A 22,949-nucleotide genomic window follows, 5' to 3' on the forward strand; every position below is an offset into this window, starting at 1 on the left:
AAACTATTAGATGCAGAGTAAAGCCTTAATTTTGAAGCTCGTTTAAATCCATTTATTGTCTTCTGGCAATGGTATATATAATTAGTCTGGCTCTTTTCTAAATGTTCTATTTCACTTAATTTGTGAGGCAGCAAAACCTGTTACACATGTATGTCGAGAAATGCTGCTGCCGGTAGGTGGTTTTCAAATCAAAGGTCCAGAAAACATTGATTTATAAATCCTAATGATACTTTAAAGTAATTAGGGAAAGGGGCACTTCTGACAGCAACTTGCTGAACCAAATTTTTGCATTGTCACTGTAGGATCATTAGAGAAAATGTGGCTGATATATGACAGCAATTTTCTATTCAACTGTTTTCTACATATTTTGGGACACTGAGGACATGTTTATGGATTTTTAGTGAGAAAATCGGCTACATCAACTATAAAAACAAAACCATGTAGTTTTTCAAATGAAATGCTCTTTGAGAAACAGCATGTGGTACCATATAATAAGGACCAATGTCTAGAATCTCGAGTTAAAGAAATGCATGAAACTGACCATGGAAAGAGCCACACTCCGGTCCTGGTTGACAAAATAAACAAAACTGGGCTACCATAAGAACTCCCAATAGTGGATTAGACCAAGAGTTTACCATGTTTTTTGCCAGATGATTGCATGAAGACTACAAGCAAGACATGAAAAAGGTGGACAGCCTTTGAGTTTTTATTTAGCCAACACTGCACTGCTAATATTAATAAATCTATATTGTATCAGCCTGTCTTATCCCCTTTTAAAGCCATCTAAAGCCAGTTACAAGTCAACACATTTTATGGCAACACATTTGTCTTACTATTTACCCAACATCTGATCACTTATGAATAAATTAAATTGCATTGGTCACAATACAAATCTTTGGAGGACCTCACTGCTTCTTCCCTCCATTATAACAATTTCCCCCTATTCTTAGCCTCAGTTTTCTTTTATATTTATCTATGAAGACCTACGTCTTTTATTCCCAAGCCACTATTATTTACTCAGGCACCTTTGGCTGAAAATATCTGTGAAACGCTTTTTGGGAACCCAGCCATTTGCTATCTAACAGATGACCCCAGTCTACAAATGTAATGACATTCTCAAACAGTTCTAAGTGAAGTAGGACCTCCGTTTGCAGAATCCATATTGATACTCTTGAGTCAGTTGGTCAAAAGAACCAGTGACTCTCTTCTCCCTAAGACCACTAACTCTCCCCTAAATCCCATATCCAACTTTTGTCTAACCTCCATGCTTTAAACTAATTTCAGATTTTTGGTAATTCTAGGTGTTCAAGAACAGGGATTCTAAAACCCAAACTAGAACCTTCAACAAGGAACTTAGCATTTGCAACAGAAGAGTAGCCTACTCACAACTTCCTTAGCTGCAGTAATTGAATTGTGCTGTATGCTTTTGGAGGGAGCGTTACCTACACTCCTTCCTTTAGCACTTTCTCTACTCTCCTTTGGGTCCCTATTTACAAAACCTAGCAAAGGGGACAAGACTTAATTCACTGATAGGTGTGCCTATCTGAGCCTGTCTTTCCTATGAATGCACTAATAAATACCCACTATCCGAATTCTCCCGACATAGTTCTTGCTGGCATTAAACACTGAGCAGACAACTTTTTGTTTTTTGTTTTTGGTGTGGTTTTCAAGGCAAGATACGTTCAGGGGTGGTTTGGCATTGCCTGCTTCTGGGTCACAATCCTGGTATTCCTTGGAGATCTCCCATCCAAATACTGACCAAGGCCGAGCCTGCTTAGTTTCCAAGATCTGATGAGATTGGGCTAGCCTGGGCTATCCAGATCAGGGCGAGTGGAAACTTGCTTGTGGTTTATCCTAGGTGAGTCAGGGATTAAGTGCCACCTGCATTCTAAACATTTCATTACATGTTACTCTAAGCTGAACCCTTACATTCTGTGAATGCCTGTTGAACTCTGTTCAGATCTTTAACAAATGCATGTACTTTCCACAAATGGGCCTGAAGCGTGACCCCATGTAAATTAATTAACTAGAAAGCCAAGATCCACTTATTTCTTTTTTTTTAACTGTTCCTTACTTGTCTTCATCAGTTGCCAAATTTACACAGACTGAGATGCATCACTAGTCTGACTTGGCATCTCAACTCCATACGCTCAGAATGGTTTGTTTCAGCTATTTGTTTCCTTGGCATTCCAAGTCACAACAATTTCCAGCAACAGAAAAAAAAAAATCTGAAATTTCAAATTCTCTGAAATGTGCTCCCCAAGATAGCATAAAAATTGTATCTGGTTAACAACACTCTTATTTTCCCCCTAGAATGACAGCAAAGGCCTTGCACCACAGGGCCGGAACACAGGGCTATATAAACTGAAAGTCCTTGAAGATCTGGGTGTGGTACACGGGGCATATGCTTCCATCCCTACTCAGAAAAAAATATGGTGCCACAGCAAACACTGTGAATATATTAAGAATGATTATTGCCATACTTGCAGAAGAATATACAACAAGAAGAAATAAATACAGTTTATTATGACTGAGGAATGACAGTTCATGGCCATGGTGCATATGCTTCCATCCCTACCCAAGCAACCATCGGGCACATCAAGATAGTTTTAGAGGGCTGGTTTGCAGTAGAACAGCTCGATTTGAGTCCAGTAGCACGTTAGAGACCAACAAGATTTTTGGGGTAGAAGCTTTTGAGAGTGAAAGCTCCTCTTTGTCAGATGAAAGGAGCTTTGGTATCTGACGAAAGGATCTTTGACTCTCAAAAGCTTATACCTCAAAAATCTTTTTTTTACTTTTTATTTTTTTAACATTGTACATACTAACACTTAAACATATATAAACACAATCTTGTTGTTCTTTAAGGTACTTCTTGACATGAATCTAGCAGGTATATCAAGAATCAAAAAGACCCCTATATTTTAACTTCAACATTTAAGGGACTATATTACTGATAATAAATCTGTCTTGATTATCAATCCCTAAATTAGTTAGCAGCAAGGAATTTACATTTTCCTACATTAAACATAACAAAATGTGCTAGCAGGAAGATCTTCATCACAGCCTGATTCAGGCCATTGTTGCTTTGCTGGTGTAACCTTTAAAAATGATAGCCATAATGGGGGGGGGGGAGCATAAATTAATGCAGCTGGTCACTGGGTGTCACTGTTGGTTTATAGACCTGTTTATGAAAACATGCCGAACTGGCAGAAAGTGAGGTGTTCCCCCCCTCCAAAGTAGACAGACAGGGGTTTATAATCAGAAGTGCCTGGATATCTGGTCCAGCTTTAATTTGGGTTCCTGTCATATCAGGCAGTAAGCTCAGATGATGTGCCATACTTTGAAACTGCACCATCTGCTGCTTGTTAGCTGACAAAAACAGCAACCTACCATCTTTCTAAGTAGCTGTTGCTCATTAGCTGACAAAAGCCACTTTCAGTGCTCACATTTTATTAGATTATTTTTCACAGAAGAAGATCCCATTTGTGAAGGAAGGAGGAGAAAATAAACACAGTTCACAGAGTACAGAGGCAAATTAAATATGCCAGCACAAGCCAACTCCCAATACGGCTGAGAATCACTGTTAAATATACGGGTGCTCTGAGGCTAGAAACCTGGGAAAGAACCCCTGCTGTTCCAAAGTTATCATTCCTGAACAGTAAACAACTAAAGCTGCTTTATAATAATCAGGAAAAAGTCCCTTTTTTAAGCCTTTCCCCTTAATGTTATATTTATTTCCCTGCTACTCCTTTTCTTACTGTTGTTTGCATGTGACAAATGCTCACTGATAGACTGACAATTCTGGAGGCTGGCTCCCTTTTACTGCAGATAGATGCAGCTGGTATGAGAAGATAAAATGCCTCACCAACGTGCCCAGAATGGACTGCACAAACCAGAGAGGAACAGCCTTGTCCTGTTCACACGTTTTATCACAGCTTTTGCTTGAGATTCCATGTGTGTAAAAAGTAAACTCAGCTTCCATTTCAGAAGAAAAACAGAAAAGCCTTCTAGGTCAAGAATTTCCCCTATTCCTCCAAGTGCTTTCATAAGATGCAAAATCAATCACTAGGGTTATACACTTCTCATGGCTGTGTTTGCTATTAGTAGCCACGTCAGTCACTGTTTGGAATAAAGTTAGGAAATTATCTATTTCCAAAGATACACAGGAGATGTTGGACTATCCCTACATCTGAATGAAGAAGCAGGGTGCTATCAATATGTGTGTGTGTGTGTGTGTATAAAGAAATATTTCTATGCTGCCTATCCACCCAATTCAAGACCCCCAAGTGGCAAACATGAAATCACTGTAAAATATTTCAAACATTACAGCATTAAAACACTTCAAACATTAAAAAACACTGTGCGGCTGCTGCACTCTATAGCAATTGTAGCTTCTGGGAAGTCTTCAAGGGCAGCCCCACATATAGTACATTGCAGTAATCTAATGAAGATGTTACCAGGGCATAAGTCCTCTTATGGATTGAGAGCTGGCTGAAAAATAGGAAGCATAGAGTAGGAATCAATGGTCAGTTCTCCCAATGGCGGGATGTGAGCAGTAGGGTGCCTCAGGGATCTGTGTTGGGACCGGTGCTTTTCAACCTGTTCATCAGTGACCTGGAGTTGGGGTTAAACAGTAAAGTAGCCAAGTTTGCAGATGACACCAAATTATTTAGGGTGGTTAAAACAAAATCAGACTGTGAAGAGCTCCAGAAGGATCTCTGCATACTGGAAGAATGGGCATTAAAATGGCAAATGAGATTCAATGTAAGTGTAAAGTGATGCATATTGGGGCAAAAAATCCCAACTTCACATATACACTGATGGGATCTGTGCTGTCAGCGACAGACCAAAAAAGGGATCTTGGGGTGGTAGTGGATAGCTCAATGAAGATGTCAACCCAGTGTGCGGCTGCTGTAAAAAAGGCAAATTCTATGCTGGCCATAATTAGACAAGGAATAGAGAATAAAACTGCTGATATCATACTGCCCTTGTACAAATCTATGGTGAGACCACACTTGGAATACTGTGTACAGTTCTGGTCACCACACCTAAAAAAGGATATTACAGAACTTGAGAAGGTGCAGAAAAGAGCAACCAAAATTATTAGGGGACTAGAGCAACTGTCCTATGGGGAGCGGTTAAGACGCTTAGGGCTGTTTAGCTTGGAAAGAAGGCGGCTGAGGGGAGACATGATAGAGGTCTATAAAATTATGCATGGTTTGGAGAGAGTGGACAGGGAGAAGTTTTTCTCCCTCTCCCATAATACTAAAACACGGGGTCATCTGCTAAAGCTGGAGGGTGAGAGATTCAAAACAGATAAAAGTATTTTTTCACACAACGCATAGTTAAATTGTGGAACTCCCTGCCCTAGGATGTGGTGATGGCTGCCAGCTTGGAGGGCTTTAAGAGGGGAGTGGACATATTCACGGAGGAGAGGGCTGTTAGTTAGAATGGATACTAGTCATGCTGCATACCTATTCTCTCTAGTATCAGAGGAGCATGCCTATTATTTTGGGTGCGGTGGAACACAGGCAGGATGGTGCTGCTGCACTCGTCTTGTTAGTGGCTTCCTAGAGGCACCTGGTTGGCCACTGTGTGAACAGACTGCTGGACTTGATGGGCCTTGGTCTGATCCAGCAGGGCCTTTCTTATGTTCTTATGTACATTAGTATGCATGTTCAAAAGAGTTTCATGAGTACTAGGCTGTCTCTCCCTCTCCCTCTCCCTCTCTCACACACAAAAGCTATTGTAAACCTAGCGATTGTGAATAATGAACTAGATGGTGACACTGACAACTATTCTGGACAAATTCTTCCAGAGTAAAAGGCTGCAATTTGAAACAAATGTTTTGGTCCAGTTAATCTTTTTCTGGAAACAACTGTGTAGGTCCAAAAGGCTACATAGACACCATGCTTTAGGAAGGAGAGAAAATGTGGCTTAAACATGTATTTATTTTTAGGCCTGTACTACCTCCTTCTCCAAGTTGCACAGAGCAGTATATAAAAGGTTCCAAGTTGATCTTTCATCCAGACCCAAAACTGCTTAACAATGGGGCTATGTCAGGCATCTTCAGACCATCCTCTGAACAAACACAAAAAAACCTTTGAAATGTCTGCTAATGTATCTCTAATATATATTATGTTACGTTAATTTATCATGTAGATGAAACCAGAGCATGATAAATAATTTACTAAGGAAATATTTATTTATACTGCAATAGACAGTGGGGTTGGACATGGGAGTCTCAGATTCAAACCCTTCAACAGATATGTGTGTCACAGAGTTCTTACAGAAAAACAAAATAAGTGTAAAGAACTCTGTGTTATGAAAGGATGACAAAAACTAGATATTGGCTAGCTTTGATCACTGAACACCATTAAAACCACAGTTTCAGAAGCTCTTAGATCAAGCTGATTTTCTCCATCTTTGCAGTGAAGCTACGTACAAGGGCATGGATTGAGGGCATGATTGATTATCTTGTCCTAGTAACAAAGAGGAAGACTATGATGATGTTGATTCTTCTGGGTCTCCCAGTATCCTTCATACCCTTAATCATCAAACTTTACTTGACCATCTACGTATTGTGATAGATATGTGAGAACCCATGTTTAAGGTGTGTCCAAATCTTTCCTCTTTTCATAGTAGTTAGAAATGGAGTTGGGGGACTCTGTACCCTACACAAGTTATCCCGTGGGTATTACAAATTTTAACTTGTCCTCACAATTCAATATTTCTAGAAGACACTCAGGATTTTCAGCACAGAATAATCAATATGCTGACAACTTCTAGCTCTATTTTTCTTTTATATCAGAAGTAGGTGCAGTAGTGCAGGTCCTGAGCTACTGCCCAAAGGTAGTAATGGGTGGAATATGATAGCTGTAGCAAAACTCAGAAAAAACCAAAATAGTTTTGGTAGCTGTTCCTTGTAACCAGTGGATTATCAACACAGTTACTATGAATGGAATCACACTCTCCCTATAAGAGCAAGTCCACTGTCTGGGACTGCCCCTGAATCTAGCACTGATTTTGGAGACAGGGGGAGGAAAAAAAACAGTGGCAACTGGTGCATTTTGATATGCTAATCCCTGCTTTACCTATAAAACAGAGACTTGGCAACAGTCAAAACATGCTGTGATAACCCTGACAATTGTTTGTTTTTAGTCAGTCTTTATGGGGTTATCCTTAAAGATTTTTCTGAAACAGTAAAAACTGCAAAATGCTGCAGGTCACCTGATTTCTGAGGCAGTACATAGGCAGCATATAATCTTTGGCTTCAGACAGCACCACTGACTGTTGCCCAATATTCAAGATGCGGTTCTTACTTTTAAAGCCATACATAGCCTAGGTCCCAGTCAAGAATAACTAAGGAAAATTTTCCTCCCATCAGTCTTACAATCAATGAAGAACTATGTGTGAGGCTGCGATCCAGTGACCAATAATTTAAATCCTTAGAGGTACCCAGCAGGATCTTCTCAGAGGCAGCAGCCTCACTATGGAATGTTCTGCCCCAGCTGGAACCTGGAGCCCAATCATTCTTTAATTTTATATGATGTTTACAAGGCATCTGGAGTATGATGTGCCTGCTAGCATTTTGATTTTATTGAATCTTTTGATAAGCCATAAACCCTGCTATTTTATAGTGGAAAGGCAGGGTATAAATGAAACAAAAATCAAAACCTACAACCCTCAAGGGTTACTTGAAATTCAAGCTCTATCAGTGCTGCTGCTTCTGCTTTCTCTGAGTTCACCTGTCAACTACAGGCCAGTGCAGGAAATGAATCACCTGCTTCCAGGTTTTTCCCTCCTGTATGTCAGTTTTAAATTTATTCATGAGACCAGTTAAGGTAGCAGACAGAGGTATGGGAAGAGGAAAGAACAGGATGATTATCTCCGCTTGGGTGAAATAAAAATGACCTACCTAAAATATTTTAATAATCTAATCCAGCTAGGGGGAGAAAGAACAGTTCCTGCAGCCACATCAATTGACAATCTTAACCCAAACCAAATAAAGAAGATAGTTTTATGAACTGTGGTTTTGCAGCTATTTAAATTTTATTGGCAGTTACTCTATTCATTGCCACCAGAATCTTGCTGGGCCCAGCTTATTCTCAAAGATAAAAGAATAGTCTTAATGGCATATGTGGTCAATGAATGGCTATTGCTGATTTATAAGCAAAACATGAGTCCTTTTAAGCAATGCCTCATTAAAGCTATATATGGCATGCAAGAATGAGAATGACATAATTGCTATGGAAAAAAGCTCTCTCCACCTCACTCACACATACGAACAATTTTATTCAATTAAACTTGCATTCTGTGGATGGAAAGAATGTTATATTACACCTAATCTTGGAAAGTCGAGCATCTCAGGACCCATAATAACAATCCCAGACAGCTAATTTAAGATATAATTGTGAACCAAAAAGGAAACACAGTACATTCTTCACTGATCTACCGTCATAAACAATATGCACACTCAATGGATTTTGGGTTTTTAAGGATCTGATCTTCTTTGCAGAGTGGCAATATGATAGAGATGCTCCATTCTTTCATTCTTAATTTTCCATTCTTGCATTCTCAATTTTCTCAATTCACTAAACATGCATTATTATATTTTTTTACTTGTACCCCCTGCACACACACACACAGGCAACCAATATGCACCACTGCATAAGAAGTGCATATAATCGGCTCCCTAAGGAGACAGTGAGCTCCCCCTCACTGGCAGTCCTCAAACAGCACCTGGAAGAACACTTGTCATGAATGCTTTAGGATGAGCCTGCATTGAGCAGGGGGTTGGACTAGATGACCTGTATGGCCCCTTCCAACGCTATGATTCTAAACATTGGTTGAAACCATACAAGAGTTCAGATTTAACCTCTGATTTAATGAATGTACTTGAGCACACTGTTTAAACCACTATGCAAAAAGAAAACCTGAAGCAATCATATGACCGTATCAAGAATCCTTTTTGAAGGCGACGTGAGCATATGTATTTGCGTGAACCACTAATCAGCGACAGAAAGAAGATGCAAACCAAACTCCAGAATTAGTTTTTTTGAAATTTTCCAGGCTGAAGTAGACGATAGGCAGAATACAATGAGGACGAGGAGCAACACGAGGAGCAACACATAGAGCAATAAAATGCATCCACCCATCTCAATGGTGATGGGAAATTCAGGTTCAAACCTATTCTCAGCTTTTAAACCCACAATAAGCTTAAGCAAGCCACCAGCACTTATTCGAACAACAGATCCAAGTAAGTTTGGGCCCCACCCCCAAACTTACCTGGATCTCTGGAGGCTCCCAGACAGGTAGTATAGGCCCTGCCATAGGATGCAGCAACTGTGGAAGCCCCCAGGGGAAGCCCCACCCATGAGCAGGTGAAGAAGGGCCACAACACAGGGAGACATGGATGGGAGACTCCCTGGGCCAGCCACATCTGCTATGCAACCCAGAGAGGAGGTGAGGCTCTGCCACTTGGCCATATCTACAGGCAATCCCACATATGAGGCTGGCAGTGTTCCCACTTTTCTCAGGCCATCACAGGCCAGAGAAGAGGCCCTCTAAGGTAGCAGGAGAGGGAAAGGTGCAGCAACATAAGGCCACGGCTGGGAACCCAGCCACCTCTGATATTCACTCCCAGAAGGACCACACCCCGTTTCATGGGGCGTTAAAGGATCCTGGGGCTGCCCTGCCCAAAGGAAACACTTTAAAAGGCAGGAAGCAGGGCAGTCAGAGGGGAAGAGCCTAGACGTCTCCTGCAACACTGGAGGAGAGAGGCTAGAAAGATGGGCCTGGGGTGAGTTCAAATCCCCCCCTCCACAGGTCTAAGGTTTTCTTGCCCAAAAGGACACTGAAGGCTGCACCCACCCTGGGCTCCAACCCGCCACAGGTATAGTCTGACATCTATCCTGAATGGATGTTAGGATAAAATGAAAATGACACGTATGATACTCTGAACTCCTTAAAGGGCAGGATACCAACATGATAACTAAATAAATGGTAATGCCATCTAGTTACAGGCATTAAGTTGTTGCTCTGGATAGACAAACCAATTTTGATGATACACTACTAAAATACTTATCACTGAAAATGCAGTTGATTTTACATTGGTGCGTCTTACTATTAAAAATATGCAAGAAAGCAGAGGACACTCACGACATTCCTTCTCATCGCTTTCGTCAAAGCAGTCCGGCAGCCCATCGCACTGCCAGGCTCCTGGGATGCAGCGTCCATTGCTGCACATGAAGTTTCCAGGGATATTGCATTCATTTGTGAAGTTATTCCAAGGCAAAAGTTGGCTTTCTGCAACAAGAACAGATAATGTGCATTGTATTTTATACAAGCTGAAACTGCTCTTACATCTGAAGTGATAGTACTGGGGGGAAAGTACAAGGCTAAGGAGCTAACAATTAATGGGAAATTCACACTCACAAAAGAGTCAGTTTGGCTTGGATCAATCTGTCGAACAGGCTCCTTTCTCACTTACCCCTCCTCCCTGTGCCACCTCAAACCCTGCTTGAGGACATGCACACATCATGGGGGTGCAGTTTAAGGAAAAATCTGTGGAAATCATGGACTCTTGTTGCATGTGTAACACAAAGGCTATGTCAGACACAACCCATTCCCCCCCAAAGATAAACAAGTAACTAAGTACTCCATTCCAAGCACACTTCAGCAACATCACTAGGGCAGGCCTGACAAGTATTGAACTTGCATCAGACCATCAAAGGTTCAGGTCACCACTCAGTTAGGAAGTGACCACCAGGTCACTTTCTGCCAGACATACTCATTCTGCCTAACTATATCACAGGTCTACTAGTGAAGAGGGAATGAAGGGATACTCCTTCATTCATGGAAGAAGTGCAGGATAAATGCATAGAATAAATGTGATAAATGCATAGAGTAAAACAAAAAAATGTCTAACATTAGGATTTAGTCTTTTTCTCTCTCTCAAGAAACACAAGCCCCAAATTAAGGCACTTTTGTCAAGAATCCAAATATAATTCAGCATGACTTACAGAGAAAATGAACTACTGGTTTGGAAAAGGAAGGGAGGAAAATTTCCATGTCATCTAGAAAAAATTATGAACTGGAGATAAAAATGTATTTCCTGAACTGGCACCATCCTCAGGGCTTTCCTCTCTGCTGCCATACTTCATCTAGAAGTCATGTTTGTTTCACATATGAGATACTGTTTTAGTGACAGGTTCACATTCTGCACCAGTTCATGGGCAATTTGCAGTTAACAAAGGAAAGGACAGCTACGGAAGAATATCTGGAGCACCTCATAACCCCCATAAATTTGTCCATTCCTCTCAACTGCCACAACTTAAATGGCTTGATGGCTATATGGGAGGCACCAAAGCCAACTACAGATGCTGCAATGCTCGGTTTTAAAAACACATGGACAGAAATCAACATAATTTGCATTTTCTTTTAGAACTGCGAGATCCATCCTGATGCAGCATCCATCCTAACCCAACAAAGGAATGATTGAAGGCCCAGAGTCGGGACTAGAGAGCCACTGTATTTCTTTCTACAGAGCCTTGGCCTGAATATCCTAGGGACATGTCACCTAAAGCAAGGTATCTGGGTCAAAACATACAAATGAAGAATCAAAAATACACGCCAAGTAATATGTGCTTCGGAGCCAAAAAACTCAAAAAAATGTAAACTCTCACATGTTCTTTGCAGCAACAATGAGTTTTGTAGCGTAATAAAACTTGAATATACAAGAGAATAATCCTTCTTAAAATATGAACTGTTGCTTCTTTGATGAAATTGAATACATGCTTTTCAACCAGTTTTCCTACCACTGTTCATGACTCTCTCTACACATCCTGGCATATTCTCTATGAATTCACTGGAAAACCCTATGTGGCCTCTATTAACATTTTTTTAATAAACTAGTTCACAACATAATTATGTCCAGGTACTTAGATTTACAGTCATTTAATGCCATTAACTTCAACAGAACTAAATCTGTTTACATATGAATACTTCCATTTAAGTGAGCTGTAGGGGTATGTTTGTGTTACCCAGTACCTTTTCAGCAGAAGGAGGGGGCACAACTGGTAAACTTCTCACCTGTATTAAAGCAATGCTTCATTAGTACATATTCCTGTTTGGAAGGACTCCAGAAAGTGTCAGAACCCTTCCCAAAACAGGAGATGTGGATCTTTGGGACAGGGCGACATTCCTCTAACATCAGACAGATGATCATGCTGAAAGGATTCCTTCTTCAATGAGCAACTCCTTTCTCCAAACAGAACCAAGAAATGGGGCACTAATCATTGACCTGTATTAATCTGTATATGTAGAAAATGCATGATTGATTCTCCCTTTCGGTCTACTTCAGAATTTTTTGGTTAAGAAACATGACAGAAGTTTAAATAATAAAACATATTACGTTTATACTCTAGGACACATGTGACAACCATTGTCACAGAATTCAGATAAATCAAAAAGATCATGGATTGGGGAAAAGAGAAGACAAATCACAGTGTGACTTCCTCACCCATACAAATTTAGTTTAATCCAGGGGGCAAGATTATCTAGAAAGGCTTGAAATGGACTAGATACAAAAAGTTTCCTTTCACATTAAGAAGGGATCTTCTGCACTTGGAAGAATGTCTTCACACAACTTCACACTACAATGCTGTTCAAACAAGTGAAACTAAATCAAGACAGACTACCACTTGTGCAAAGAGGTTGAGCAAAAGTTTGCACAAGGAGAAACTAGCTGTGTAACTCTCAAGCAAGCCACTGCAGAACAGCACCAGCAACCATTTTCCTTTCCTTCATGGTTCTTTAGGTTTATCTGTTCCATTTGGTGGTGGAAAGTGCCACCAAGATCCAGCTGACTAATGGCAACCCCTGGTGGCGTTTTCAAGGCAAGAGATGTTCAGAGGTCATTTGCCATCTCCTGCCTCTATTTAGCAGCCCTGGACTTCCTTGGAGGTCTCCCATCCAAATTCTGACCAGCCGACCCTACTTAGATTCCGAGATCTGATGAGATGGGGCTAGTCTGGGCCATCCAGGTCAGGGCATCTGTTCCATTTATATCCCACCTCTTTTTCTATTATGGAACTGAAGGTGGCTTAGTTAGGATTCTCAGGACATCTCCTATCCAGGCATTGAGACCCAGACCTACTTAGCTTCACCAGAGCTGCTGTATCATACCCTGAGATTCCAAACCAATAATACAGGCTGGTCTTGGGCATTTTCAGTATCAAATCTTAGATTATGTTCAGTGCCAACTGTTCTGCCAGAGCAATCATATCTCAGAGCAGGAGGTTTGGATGTAAATTATCTTTCAGGGCATTTCAACAGTATTTAACTATGCAGCCTTTTCTGGATAGTGCTTTATATAATTTTTTTAACTCTCATTCAAAAGTGTTAAATGCTTGTTGTATTCCATCTCTGAGATGGCTGCATTTCAGAGCTTACTCCAGGGATCTGAGTACATATTTCGCACACCACATGAATCTCTTTCTGAATGGAACAGTGTGTGCTTCAACATACCAACAAACCCTCTTCATAAAATCTGAATAAGATATAAGAATCAGTCATCCAAAATGCACTGTGCTAGCTTAATCCCACCAACGTAAAATGGCTAGCCTTCACAGTTGGAAATTCTTGGTAAAATCCCCAGCCTCAAGTTTTAGCTGTCTCCACAACAGCTGTTGCCTCTGCTTGGACAGAGACAAAAATAAATACAGCCAAAGCTCACAGGACCTCTTAATGGTCCAGAGAAAACAGGGAAGATGTGCCATTTGCAAAACCAAGTTTGCATGAAGGCTGTAGGTGGCACCAAACCAACATCAATTCAGAGCAAAGCCAAAAAGGGGAAGGGGACCAGGAAGCCCAAGATTTCCTGCTTATATAAGAAACTGGCTCAATAGGGTATGCCAAAAAGAATACTTGCCACTAGCACTGAAAGAACCAATCTCAAGAGTTCCATGTAATCCAATTAAAAATTTAATGATCCAACCAAGTCCTACAGAAAAAAAAAAATACTCTGTACACCCATGTTTCACAACCAAACAGGACACAGGCAGGTAAGCTTTTACTTCGTTTACCCCATTCAACTTATTTCCAATAAGAAAAGGTAGCATATCTTTATGTAAAATATGCAGATACTGTTTCTGCAGAGTGCCAATTCTATTTTTAAAATTTTACTTTATTCCATTTATACCTCCCCTGACACAAGTTGGGCTCAGGGAGGCTTCCGACAATGAACAAACACAAATAATTCTTTATGAGACATTACACATTCGCAATAAAATCATTCACAGTGGGTAGCCGTGTTAGTCTGTCTGCAGTAGTAGAAAAGAGCAAGAGTCCAGTAGCACCTTAAAGACTAACAAAAATATTTTCTGGCAGGGTATGAGTTTTCGTGAGCCACAGCTCAGTTCTTCAGATGGTATCTGAAGAAGTGAGCTGTGGCTCATGAAAGCTCATACCCTGCCGGAAAATATTTTTGTTAGTCTTTAAGGTGCTACTGGACTCTTGCTCTTTTCTAATAAAATCATTAGAGGTGAATAAAAACAGATTCCCATTAAAACATACAGATTGATTTCATTTCATTTCTTTATATTCTGGCGCCCCCAATAGTTGTATGCCGATATGGTCAGAGGAGAGATAAAAATGGGAAGACCCAGGGGGAGGAGAAGAAAAAAAGAAGAGAGAAGGAGGGGGAGAGAAGGAGAGAAGAAGGAAGGCCAGACAGATTATAGACCGTTGCTATCCTCAAACATAGTTCTGGTGGAACATCTCTGTCTTGAAGGCCCTGTGGAACTGAGCCAAGTCCCACATGGCCCGGGTCTCACTAGACAGAGAGTTCTACCAGGCCGGGGCCAGAGCCGAAAAGGCCATGGCCCTGGTTGAGGACAGCTGGATAACTCTGGGACCAGGGACCACCAGGAGATTGCTTCCCTGAGAGGGTAATGCTCTCTGGGGAGAATACCAGGAGAGGCAGTCCTGCAGATACAAGGGTCCCAGACCATTTAGGGCTTTAAAGGTCAATACCAAAACCTTGATCCTGATCTGCCACTCAATTTGAAGTCAGTGCAGCTTGTGGAGCACAGGTGTTATGTGTGCTCTCCATGGGGTCCCCATGAGGACTGGCACCACTGTATTCTGGACCACTTGCAATTTCCAGAGCAGCCTCAAGAGAAGCCCTGCATAGAGTAAGTTACAGTAATCTAACCTGGAGGTGACCATTGCATGTATCACTGTGGCTAGATCAGAGTGGTCCAGATAAGGGACCAACTGCCGGGGCTGGTGAAGGTGGAAAAATGCCATCCTTGCAGTGCTTGTGATTCTGGATGCCTTCCAGAGACATGGAGGCATCCAGAATCATACCTAGACTCTTGAGCAAGGAAGCCAGAGTTGGCTGAATTCCACCAAGGGTGGGAAGTTGGACTCCCCACTCCAGACCATCCTTACCCAGCCACAGGAACCCTGTCTTTGCTGGGTTTAATTTCAAGCGACTCTGATATAGCCATTTCACCACGGCGCCTAGGCAATCGATCAGATTTTCTGGAAAAGTGTCCAGCAGGCCGTCCATCAACAGATACAGCTGGGTGTCATCAGCATACTGATGGCATCCCAGCCCAAACCTTCTAACCAGTTGGGTGAGGGGACACATATAGATGTTAAAAAACACTGGGGAGAGAATCACCCATGTGGGACATACCAAAAAGTATTGTGGTGAAACCCTCTCCCTTAGTGACACCCTATGTCCCCAACCTTGTGGAAAGGAGACCAGCCATTGAAGGACTCCATAATCTAACATTGGCCTCCATGCAGAGGCATTAACAACTGTAATGGAGAATTCACGCAGCAGTTTCCCGGCACTTCAGGCTCACATGGCCAACATTTCCCCCACCCGGCCCCCACCAGAGGACTATTTTGGAACTTTATATATTCAATTCTGAAGTGTGCTCCCTGACTGCTGATTCTTAAATCCGCAGATGGGGAGGGGCACACTCACCCCAACAGGTTTTTCTGCAGACTTAGGGGGGCCCTTAGGTCTGCAGAAAAATCTGAAATTTAAAAAAACAGTGTATGTGTTAAATCCCCCCAATTTTTAAAAAATGTGTTGTCTGTTTATATGCAGACAACTCTCTTCAGCCACTGCCGAGCAAGACAGCAGGGAGGAGGCCCCGCTTGGCGAGCCGACAAAAGAGTAGGGCTGGGAGGGGGGAGACCTCGCCATACTCACCCAAAGCAGCACTGGGCGAGCCGGCAAGGGAGTGGGGCTGGGGGGAGTGGATCACAATGGGGGGGTTGGGATCCCCCCACATGAGTTTCACGGAGCTCCACTTGTTACAATCTATTTGCAGGTTTGTTTAAAAGTGTGCCCAAGTTAGGGAAAGACCAATTGGACCAATGTCATATGGATGTTCCCCCTCGGAAAAAGAAAAAAAGAAGGCACTGCAGTTTGTTAGCCAAATCAGTGAAAGCCCCCCACACACACACACACACACACAAACTCTACTGCAAGTATTCAGTTCAGCCAGCATATTTCCCCTAGGAAGTCTGTGATGCCTGCTCCTAAAGACATCTGCTCCTAAACTTAATTTGCATTGGCATGTTCTGTCTTGGCACCTGAAGGGAACTAGCTACAGTGGAATCAGCAGGTGATCGTCTTACTTCTCCATCTGCTTCAAGTGTTGCCTTCAGAGACTGAGTCCGTGTTGGATGTGACGTCTTCTGCAAAGGTTAGCAATCTGAGCCATGTGTGTTTGTTTAGAGAGGGGGGGATTGAAAACAGCTTTTACTTCATGATGTCGATTCTCAGTTCTTCATTCAAAACAGAAGACTAAAATAAGACTGAATATGGGATTGAAATCTGCACACCTCTGATCCCCAAAATGAGCATCAGGCTACCACAATTCATAGTGCTCTTTCACCAGGTTGCCTTAGCATTGTGTCCAGCCCTAAGCTTTGTTTCACGGCATTTTCAAAAAGAATGCATTTCATACAAAAACATGACACTTGAGAGCATTTTTTTTTGCAAAAACAAAGGTTCGGGCTGGACACAGTGCTAGATCATCTCATAAGGCACAATCTCCCCAAGAGCAAGGATAAATTAGTCTTATTTCAGGATGAAGAGTCCCCAGTTCCTTATTCAAATATGACCTGCCATCCCACCTCACTGGTTGTTCCTGAGTGAAAATAGCAAAATCTCCTGCTGAAGCTGGAGGATGAAAAGGTTGATGTAAACTGCCAATCAGAGGTATACTTTTCAGCGCTTAACATGAGAGCTGGTGGGGCTTCATGACACGTAAAGCATGCTGTCTGACTGTAAAGCTCCCCCCAACCCTGATATGTATAGAGGCTACCTGTAGTTTCTCAGTCTAAGCAATCTGTACAAAGGCAAAGCTACTCTCTAATCTCAGTTGCATTTTTTGCCCGAGATAAGAGGAAAAGGAAACACCCATAATGAAGATGCCCTTCTCCCTCTGAGTGAGAAAAGGAAAGTTCTCTTTCACTGACACCGAAAAGATCTAACCCACTAGTGGATCCATATTTACAGATGGAGATGCATGTCTCTTCTGTGGCATCTAGCACCCTTGGCAAACTTCGGTTAGAACATCAGCTGCAGCATTTCCTTAAGAGAAGTGATTTGGGCAACTCATCCATATTCTAGTCACATTCGAATTGATTACACTGCACTGTGCTGTATATGGAGATGCCTTTGGAAACATCAATTGATGCAAAATGCAGCAGCAAGATTGCTAACTAGTCTCTGCTACTGGGAACATCTCTCTCCTGTATTGAAAAAAGCTATACCAGCTTTCTAGTCATTTCTAGCAGTTGCAAGTGCCAGCTGTTATCATTCTTAAAGTCCTAAAGGATCTGGAATCAAGATACTCAAAGGTCTTGCTCATGAGCCTGCTGGCATCTAAAATCTTGTGCAGAAGTCCTGTTCTGGACTCCCAGCTATAAAGAAAAGGTGGGAGGAGAACACAGAAATGGCTTGTTTGTTGCAGTGCAGAATTTGAAACTCCCTGCCATAGCAGCTCACATCGTGCCTAGCCTTTCTAGTTTTTGGTGCCAAATAAAAACCTCTCTTACTCAGGCTTTCGGTTTTATATTTGTTGTCCTTTTCTTTTTTACTCTGGATGTTGACTGTTATTGATTGGTTATGTTTAACATTTATGTACAATACTGTATAAAGAGCCCAGTGGCGCAGAGTGTTAAGCTGCAGTACTGCAGTCAAAAGCTCTGCTCACAACCTGAGTTCGATCCCGACAGGAGTCGGTTTCAGGTAGCCGGCTCAAGGTTGACTCAGCCTTCCATCCTTCCGAGGTCAGTAAACCACCTCGTAAACAAAGTCTGCCTAGAAAACGTTGAGATGTGACGTCACTCCATGGGTCAGGAATGACCTGGTTCTTGCACAGGGGACTACCTTTAACTTTACCTTACAATACTCTATAAATATTAAGTACTAAGAACATCATTCACATACGGTGGTAATGCAAATGAATGAACCAAGATTAACTCTCTAACATTTTCACTATAGGTCCAAACAGCAGCATACCCAAATAAGCACCTGGTGAATTTTTTCCTAATGGCAACAAGAATGGAGGTAATCAAATGGAGGAAAACCTCATTTCTGTGTCTGCATGGTTGTGAAAGAATGCAGGATGTTTTAATAATGGAAAACTAATAGGTCAGCTTTGGCTAAGATGTAGCCAGGTACAGGAAGGCTGCTTAGAGCAGCCACAGCAGTTCTTAGCGAACAGAAAAGAAAACAGCATTCAGGTCAACTTCATTTCCCATAAGGAGAAAGTGCCATTAGATGAATGTAGCAACTCAAAATGGTGAAATGGGAAGGGGGAGATAAGATGTTCTTCAAATTGAAGCTCCAGTGTGGGAGACTGGATGATAGCTCTGACACTAGTCCAAGCTCTGAGGACAGAAAGACACTAACCCTCACGCCATCTCAACATTTTGGTTCAATCCCTTGGATATCACATACTTGACTACCAATGGCTTGAAGTCAAATCTTTTAGAATCCATTTTTTGAATTTTTCTGATATTTTTAAAGCAAATCTGTGAACTTTGCATTTTCAAATGAACCCATGTCACAACATGGTAAGTGTTTCAACATGTCATCAGAGGAAAATACAACATATGATTTAGATACATACTCGAGAGACATTTTCTGCATGTGTGCTAGCAAATGCAACTTGAAATTGCAATGGGTTGATTAAACACCGTTGAGCCTACATTATTGTGTGTGTAAAGTGCCGTCAAGTCGCAGCCGACTTATGGCGACCCTTTTGCAAGGCTGTTATTTCAAGCAGTAAAAGCACTAAAAGCAAACATATGGAGACTGTGAAGTTAAGTGCTCAGCAAGCACAATGCTGACTGAAAATGTGTTCCATAACAACTTTAAGTGATTTTTTTTTTTAAGAAGTTATTTGAAATAAATGAAAGAAACACTATAAGATCCCCTAAATAGATTATAAGCCATTAAGAGTCCAAACTTAGAAACCGAATTCTGGAAGATACTAAAATACCCCTTCAACTACTGAAAGCCCTTCAAAATATGAGATTCTTATTAATGTTCTATTCCTAACTGTAATTTCATTGTTTTAAAGCATCCACATCTGATCCACAAATGAATCAGTACAGATTAGCTGACTGAAGATTAAGAGAACTAAAGTTTACAAAAAACCTAATATATATATAAATTTCATACCACATACATGAACAATACAATGACTATGGCCATGACTTTGTCAAAGAACACTCTTTTTATATACTCATTCCCTCAAACTGTAGTGTAAAGCCATTGATTTCACTGGCAAATATAACAATTACTTAAAATCGAACTATGCTGAACCCAAACCACAGAGCTATTAATGTGAGAGGTGTTAACTAGAAGACTACACAAATCAAATATATCTGATCACTTGAATTACAATCTATTGTGTTGCTTATTCACGAAAAACTGCTTTCTGATTGGAAATGAACTTTCACCAAAGCTTATGTAAGAAACAATCAAGTTATTATTAGGGTACGTCACCAAATTATTGTATATTGTTGTCACCAATTTGTTGTTATTGTATTCTATAGTAACTCATTAATGATATCTTAGATTAATGAGATCCATAAAATGTATTATTTTGTACTACTGTTTGACAGACCAATGAACTATGATTTTATTAAATAAGCATGAAAGCATTTGTAAGGGTTCCAATCAAGTTTTCCTCGCCACTCCAATTTTTAAATATACATATTTCCTTAACAATTTTGCATACCAACCAGTGTCTTTAACAACTATTTGCAACAAAATACTACTTAATCCAAATATACAAAAATACTGCTTAATTTCTGTTTGGCTTTCTCACTAACTTCAATGCACTTAGAGAGGTGAAACTCTGCTTAGGACGGCACTGTGAATCTGCAATCCTATACACATTTATTTTGGAGCAAGTCCCATTGAAGAAAGAGAATATACATGTCTAAGACTGAACTAAACTACAAGTACCCAAAGCTTTTTTAAAAATAATGGTTAGCAACTACCAAGCAAAACAGTGTTTCTTATTGAGATGGAAAATGTACACTCTTTTTAATTAGCAGTATAATAAATATGCATAATTTGACAGCGGGAGAGTACAAAACAAAAGCAGTTATTTATTGAGTGTTCTATAAATGGTCGTGACTCCATTATAGGCTTGAAAATGTGTTTATATTAAATTCAGATTTCATTTTAAACCATGTCATTTTTTTTAAAAAAAGACACTGTTATAGAAATGTTAACACATCCAATGTTTTAATTGATCCTGTCAAGCAGTATATAAAACAAAGATTCTTAAGCGGTAGGTCTTAACTATACAATCCTGTCACATACTTGTAATTTTCCTGTGGTTCAGAATCAAACACACAAAGAGGCAGGCAAAAGCATTAGTAGGACAGCTCAGATTGCTTCTTCATGAGCAGTGAAAAGCAAGAATTTGTGCACATTTCTAAAGGGTGTGTGTGTGAACTGACTTAGGAGCCGATATGACCCCGTGCCAGCGTAAGTGCCCATTTATCAGGAGACAAATGTGCACTTGTGCCAGCACGGGGAACATTTCTGCCGGCACCCTGAGAGGCGTTCCCTGGGGAGGAGCTGCCTTTAGGCAGCTTTCTGGCCCCCTTCACCCTGGGAATGCCCCCTCCTCTGGTGGCATGGCTATGCCACCTTTTTTGGTGGTGTAGCCCTACTAAAGGCAATTTGGCTTTTTTGCCCTATTTTTTATTTATTTATTTATTTAAAGATGGGATTTTCGTTTCCGCAGTGGCTGGGAATCCTCTGTGGCAGCAGCATGTCTGTGCCACTCCTAACTGCCGCACAACCTCCTCTCCTCAGGAATGGGCTGCTCATCACAGCTAGCGCTCATCACAGGCCATGAGCAAGATGCAATCTATTCCTTTGCATGGTTTGTGGCAAATGGGATGAGGACTTTGAAAACTCTGCCAGAGGGAATCAGGTATTCTCTAACAGCTTTTTGCCAAAAGGTCACTGGGTCAGAATCCTGAAAGACTGTTTTCAGCAAGTTATCTTCTTGCAAATGAACAAACTCTACATTAACCATTCTTTGATGACTCTTCCCAATGAAAAATGTCTGGCATTCCATTTACTACTGAATGGCATTCAAGACGTTCCTCTACTGATGGACCGTGTCATGGTACCATCAGCAAATGAAAATTTCTCTTGGATTGTCTTAAATAGTATTGTAAATTCTGAGAACATGGAGATGTCACCATCCTGAACTCAATATATTGATAAAGCTGTAGCTTGTGAAGGAAACTAGCAATCCTGCCTTGAACTATGAGAACATCTACCATATTTATTTATACTAAGAAAATCAGCTAATCGATCGCTGTGAAAGGATCTTTAAGATAAGACCAGCTTTAGAATAATTCTTGTACTATAGTAGTTATTTCCCTCTCCAGGAACAAGGAGATTTCTTCTCTCGGTTCAAACATACAATGTAAGACTCCCCCCCACTTAATAACCAGTTAATGTTTGTATAGGACAGGAATACACTTGCTCCAATTTCTTCATGCCATATTTTGAAAATTCTGGAATTTGAGGCTTTATTTATTTATTTAACCTCACTTATCTTTCTCCCCACTGAGGACTCAAATTGGATTATTTGGGTCTCCTTCATCTTATTCTCACAATAACTCTGGGAGGTAGGTTAGACTGAAAGTCTGTGACTGGTCCAAGGTGACCCAACAAGCTTCTGTGGTAGAATGTGTCTCCCAAAACCTAGCCCAACACTCTAATCCAGGGGTGTCAAACTCATTTGTTATGAGGGCCGGATATAACATAAATGTCACCTGGTTGGGCCAGGCCATGCCTCACCAGCCAAGATCAGGACTAGGGCGGAGGCTGCCTTGGCTAGCCGGATAAGAGCTCTCAAGGATCCGGCCCCCGGGCCATATGTCTGACACCCCTGCTCTAATCTCTACACCACACTGGCTCCCCACACTGGCACTGTGTTGGATATGATTAACCATTTTAACAACCTCAGAGCAGACAAAAGATGAGACCAAAGGGAAGTGTCTTCATGGCCAAAGCATGTTAATGAAGAATGAAGTGGGTGTCTGTGGTGGAAAGATAGCTGGCATTATGAATATTCAGGATCCAGAACAAATGGTCATCAGTGCATGCACCAACTAACTTCACCCACTCAATCTCCTTGTGGGTCACCAAATTCTTCAGTGTCCAAACACATCTTCAAGGATAGCTGTGGTGTGCAATTAAGAGAACATATAATCCTCTTTCATGTTCCTGAACTTACACAAGTAATTGTGCACAAGAAGCAATGTCTGCTGGTTCATCCAAATAAAGTACAAAGAGCATACTTTCATTTCTGCAGCTACTTGATGCGAAATTTCTTTGTTCATCTCAAATAGTGTCATCTGAA

General features: G+C 41.2%; 1 protein-coding gene across 1 annotated transcript in view; it reads right to left on the reverse strand.

Moving 5' to 3' along the window:
• LDLRAD3 (low density lipoprotein receptor class A domain containing 3) overlaps positions 1-22,949 on the reverse strand; it is a 134,572-nt gene that overhangs the window by 79,540 nt on the left and 32,083 nt on the right. Inside the window, exon 2 of the mRNA XM_056852182.1 lies at positions 10,162-10,308. Coding sequence (XP_056708160.1) covers positions 10,162-10,308 — 147 coding nt within the window. The remainder of the gene's footprint in view (positions 1-10,161; positions 10,309-22,949) is intronic.

Source organism: Euleptes europaea, chromosome 6 (assembly GCF_029931775.1).
Source record: "Euleptes europaea isolate rEulEur1 chromosome 6, rEulEur1.hap1, whole genome shotgun sequence".
NCBI lineage: Eukaryota > Metazoa > Chordata > Lepidosauria > Squamata > Sphaerodactylidae > Euleptes > Euleptes europaea.